The following is a 6,000-nucleotide window of genomic DNA, read 5'->3' on the forward strand; positions in this document are numbered from 1 at the left end:
CACACACACACACACACACACACACACACACACACACACACACACACACACACACACACACACACACACACACAATCTGATGAAAGCCCTGCCTGTCTAAGCCTGTAGATCATTAACTGTTCGTCTCACAGTCCCAGCAGTAGGAAGTGCACAGAATAGCTATTATAGCAGAACTGGATAATGGCTTCAGTATTCATGTCAGTGAACAGTCAAATACAAGTCTATATAAGCTGGTTGAACTGTTAGAACTAGATACTGGCTTCAGTTTATTATTTGTGTCAGGCTGGGGGGGGGGCAATGTTTTTTGCCAGTGGTGTAAAGTAACTAAGTACATTTACTCAAGTAGTCGAATGTTCATATTTACATTCCAATTGGCTTCCAAAGCTTGGGGGAGGGGCTCGTCGAGCTAAAAACTGCCAAAAATCATGAACCCAGCGTCTGATTTCCCCCAAAATTTGAATCACACATTGTCGCGGTGCGACACGTTGTGAGCTTGTAGATCTGCTATTTTCAAATAGCCTAGGTGAACAATAAGGCTGAAGTGGTTAATGTATCTTTCATAATATCATTTATATCTGCAAAAGTAACCAGTAACTAAAGTTTTCAAATCATTGTAGTGGAGTAAAAGTGAAATATTTTCCTCTGAGACGTAGAAGTAAAAGTATATTGACAATTGGAAATCCTCAAGTAAAAGTACAAATACCTCAAAATTGTACTTAAGTATAGTACTGTACTTAAGTAAATGTACTTAGTTACTTCACACACACCACTGCCTGTAGGCAATCATGACTGCGGTGTCAAACGGCTGCCTCTCCGCACCGCGACACCGCAGTTATGATTGCCTTGCAGGCAGCGCAGCGCGTCTGTGGATTTGTCTATAGCGAGGCGGGAGCGCCACAAATGCTACAAATGTCACCGTTTGTTGTCTAAAATGTGATTTCCCCCACCACCACACCCCCCGGGGGTACAAATCATCTCATTAGTCATGTAACAATCACTGTCAAAACAGGCATATCGATGATATGGCCTGTAATTGCCTTCACAAATGTGTGGGCGGGGTCTATTTCTTTTTAACATCCAATCATCGTCAAACTGGAATCACATGTTGAGGGGCCTCTATGCAACACACCTCCAAACCCCCCTTACACTTATGCCCATAGGGGGCGCCACCAACGACCACAGTTGCAACCGCCTGTCATACATAGTGGTGTAAAGTAAGTACATCTACTCAAGTATAATACTTAAAGGAGCATTTCACCCCTGGAAGAAACTGCAATCACTCAATGGTAATAGTATTTGTAGTAGATAACAGTAGCACAATTTAAAATTTGCACCCTATGGCCATAAAAATAATGAAATCTGTGTGTTTGACTAGGTTTTGACTGGACTGCTTATTACTACAATGACCATAATGCTTTTGGTTTACTGCCCCTCCTTGTGGCAGGGGAGATTCTGTGTGGGTGTGATCTCCAACAACGACGTTGAAACAGCATGGTAGTGTTGCCATGTCTGCTTATTATAAGCGGCTTCTTTCTAAAATGTAGTTGATATTTGGGCTTGTTTCCAAATGTTTTGATTGTTGTTTAAACCAGTGGTTCTCAAACATGTTCATGTATTTTTCCACAGTCCCCCATCTGAAATTATAATTTGTGCCAGGGAGCCCCTAACAGATATTTGTCAAAAATATTCCACATTTTGCACTTTTTCCCCCTCAAGATGTTTTTGTAAATAGCAGATCTACAAGCTCACAATGGGCAGCGAAGCGTTGTGAGCTTGTAGATCGGCAATTTTCAAATATATAATATCCCATGTACATGTCTAGGTAAAGTTGGCCTAGTTATCCTCTTTTGGGTTTGTTTTCTTAGACCTGGTTGCTTATTTCTCTCACAATATCTGGCAACACTGACTGAAGAACGTCAACCTAGCACATGTTCATCTAGTTACATATATGTCCAAGGATTCGTTAGTGATGTCATATCACTGTCAAATCCTTGCTATCTTCATGCAGTTCTACTTCCGTGTCGCATAGTAGTGACATCACTGTCGAATCCTTGGTATTTTTATCCTAGCCTTTCGCGACGGTTTGTTTACCAGCTGCCTCTCCACGCTGTCTTTTTTTTTTCACGCTTGAGCTTATGCAACACTACACAGGATTATTATTTCATGTCAACATTCAAGTACAACTATCAGAAGATAACTCAGGTAAAGTAAAGTCTCACTCTGCAACGGGGGGCGCAGCTAATGGGAGTGACTGTGTGGGGACACCCCATTGGGGCGGTCTTTGGAGCTGGTCTGTGTGAGACGCGTCGAGACAACATGTAGTGCGGAAAAGGAATGACATAACATTTCGTGACGTAAATAACGTCACGAGAAGGTAGAAGATTACTAGATATCTCAAAACACAGATCATACACAAAAATAATAATAATTGAGTCCTAAACTTCATTACCATTGGGTCATTTTCTTCCAGGGGTGAAATGTCCCTTTAAGTGCAATTTTGAGGTATTTTTTACTTTAATGGAGTATTTCCAGTTTTCAGTACTTTTACTTCTACTCCACTACATCTCAGAGGCAAACATTTTACTTTTACTCGACTACAATTATTAGAAATAAATAATTACTCGTTACTTTGCAAATGTCAATTATTATATTATAAAACATACATTAACCACTTTAGCCCTATTTTTTACATAGGCTATTAGAAAATAGTCGATTTACAAGCTCACAACGATGCGACGCGTTCTGAGCTTGTAGATCTGCTATTTTACTTTTACACAAGTACATTTTGAATTCCGGACTTTTACTTGTAACAGAGTACTTCTACATTGCAGTATTGATACTTTAACTTAAGTAAAACATTTGAGTACTTTTTCAACCACTGCCTGTCATACAAATCCTATTGCCCCCCCCACGGCTTCCTCGTATCCTGAATATATACGGCACCCCACAACAACTAACACAGCCCTGCCCTGGGTAGGCAACCAGGCCTGGCGGAGATCTGTGCTTTTCTTTACACTGTTCTAGACTAGTGTTGGAACTGTTCTGAGATCAGTGGTGGAAGGTAACTAAGTACATTTACTCAAGTACTGTACTTAAGTACAATTTTGAGGTATTTCCAATTTCCAATACTTTTACTTCTACTCCACTACATCTCAGAGTTGAATATTGTACTTTTACTCCACTACAATTATTTGAAAACTTTAGTTATACTAGTTACTTTTCAGATATAAACTATGATATAATGAAACATACATTAACCACTTTAGCCCTATTTTATACCTAGGCTATTTGAAAATATCAGATCTACAAGCTCACAACGCGAGTATTTTTATATTGCAGTATTGGTACTTTTACTTAAGTAAAACATTTGAGTACTTTTTCCACCACTGTCTGAGATCTGCTGAGCGCTAAAAATCAATCCTCATCCACCCAGCCTGATGAACAACAAGCTGACTGCTGTGGAATCTCACACACACACACAAAGCGCTCAGGAATGACGCGCACGCGCACACACACACGCACACGCACACACACACACACACACACACACACACACACACACACACACACACACACACACACACACACAGTTCCTCATCTGTGACTGTACAACATGTTTAGGCTACAAACTAATACTGCATATTGTTTCCGCAGCACTTTCTCACGACACTGGGAACTAGTGGCGAAATTAAAACCAAACCCTAGACATGCTTTTGTCTTATGATGGTGTCAAGTAAAAAAAAAATAGCAGATCTACAAGCTCACAAGGCGTCACATCACGACACCTTGTGAGCTTGCAGATCGTCTATTTCTGCCATTTCTGAATATTTTTGTAATTGTTTCAAAAGATTTCCGTGCTTCAAAACAGCCTGGGGGACAACAGGTTGAAAGAGGTCACATTCCGTACTCTACGTTGACATAGATCTATACTTGTCAATGTGCCACTGACTGTGTGAACTGTGGAATGAAGACTGATTTTAACCACTTGAACGCCAGGCATCCATATTCTGGTGGGTAACATTAGCCCAAAAAAATAGCAGATCTACAAGCTCACATGAATGCATATAGATCGGCTATTTTGTGGCAAAGAATCAATTTGGTTGCAAGGATGAAAAAGCAGCCTAAATACATACAGAGCAGATTCAGGTCCAGTTTACCAAGTCTAGAGGGTAGAATAATTCAACTAGTAAATATAGACCACACAAAAAAAAGAAGGAGTTGCTATGTTACTGTTCAGCAGTGGTGGAAAGTAACTAAGTAGATGTACTTAAGTACTGTACTTATAAGTACAATTTTGAGGTATTTTTTACTTTACTTGAGTATTTCCAATGTTCAATATTTTTTACTCCACTCTCAGATCCAAATATTGTACTTTTACTTTAATTATTTGAAAACTTTTAGTTGCTAGTTACTTTGTAGATTTTGATTATTATTACAAAATATAGTATTATTCATATCAGCCCTATATACATTGCAGCCATTTGAAAATAGTATGAAAACAATGTGTTGTGAGCTTGTAGATCTGCTATTTTCAAAAGACTTTTATACATTTGAAAACTTGTGAAATGGGACATTCTGCACAATGAGTACTTTTACTTTTAAGTACATTTTGATACCAATACGTTTGTACTTTTACTCAAGTACATTTTGAATTCGAGACTTTTACTCGTAACAAAGAATTTCTATATAGCAGTATTGATACTTTTACTTAAGTAAAACATTGTAGTACTTTATCCACCACTGCTGTTCAGCCGTTGCTTCCACACCCCCAGTAGCACAGCCTCTCCTCTTTAGTAAGAAATACAAAATAAACTTCCACTACTCACCTAAACAAAGACGGTTTTAGGATGTTATAAACCTACTCTCCTTAGTGGCAACACTCTGATCCCCCCACCTCACCTCTAAAATACACTTTATGACCACAATATAAAACAATTCACCAGATTTTGAATGTTTTAGTTGCTCCACTGCGTCCCCTACAGATCTGGTCAATGGAATTTGTCTATTGACATCATCTGTAGGGGGCGCAGTGGAGCAACTAAAACAAGTTCTATTATTTTTATTATTTTGGTCAAAAAGTGTATTTTAGAGGTGAGCTCGGGGGCTCAGAGTGTTGCCACTAAAGAGAATAGGGTTTTAACATCTTAAAACCGTCTTTGTTAGAATTAAATCGGATCGTAAAAGTACCATAGCGTTAAGAAGAAAGAATAACTCCTCCTAACCACAGTAATATACATAAGCCTCTCATACCTGAAGTAGTCTGGTAATGTCCTCCTCCTCCTCCTCCGTTCTGTCTGGGCAGGGTGCTCTGCTTCTCGGCCATCCTCATCTGGACCTGCTGCTGGACCCTCCTGGCCTTGGACAGCTCGTCCTGCAGACCCATGGAGCCTCCGTTCAGCTCCATGGAGGGCAGGCCGTACGTGGTGACCGAGGAGTGGGGCTGCAGGGCGGACAGAAACACGTTCTCAGTGCTCACGTAAGTCATCTCCACAGAGAGAGAGGACAGACACTTATTAAGACACAGACACGGGTTCCAGCGGACAGACAGGCAGGGACCCGGTTCTTCACTCGACACAGTATAGAGACAGTATTAGACAGAGACGGTTAAAAAACCCCAGAGGAGTAAATGTTAGCCTGTAGAATAGTTCTTATTGCCCTTTAGTCTCTCCGGGCGGCTCCGTGTTGAGTCTCTCTGTCTGTATGGACGGTTGGACAGAGCAGTGAGGCAGCAGAGGGGTGGAGCCTCAGTCAGTATCTACCTGACTACCAGGTGAACTGAACAGAGGTGGGAAAAGTACTCAATTTTATTTTTTACTTAAAGGGACTATATGACATGTGGCCCGAAAATAAAAACAAAAGGAAAAATAAATTAATAAATGAAGTTAAAAAAAAAAGTAACTATTTTTTTTAACTTTATTTATTAATTTATGTTATATATATATATATATATATATATATATATATATATATATATATATATATATATATATATATATATAT

The 6,000-nt window shown here is 39.5% G+C and overlaps 1 protein-coding gene across 3 annotated transcripts in view; it reads right to left on the reverse strand.

Annotated features, from left to right (window-relative positions):
- Positions 1–6,000, reverse strand: part of pkp3a (plakophilin 3a) — a 65,779-nt gene that overhangs the window by 56,435 nt on the left and 3,344 nt on the right. For 2 of the 3 annotated variants that reach the window (XR_014600919.1, XM_084059212.1), the window contains exon 1: positions 5,251–5,683. Coding sequence is in view for 2 of the 3 variants with exons in the window: in XM_084059212.1 (XP_083915338.1) it covers positions 5,251–5,485 (235 nt within the window). In the remaining variant the exon portion in view is untranslated. Of the gene's footprint in view, positions 1–5,250; positions 5,684–6,000 lie in introns of those variants that run through there. The other variant, XM_084059213.1, reaches the window with a different exon arrangement.

The sequence above is a fragment of the Gymnoscopelus microlampas genome, assembly GCF_963454915.1.
Source record: "Gymnoscopelus microlampas genome assembly, chromosome: 6".
NCBI classification, from domain to species: Eukaryota; Metazoa; Chordata; class Actinopteri; order Myctophiformes; family Myctophidae; genus Gymnoscopelus; species Gymnoscopelus microlampas.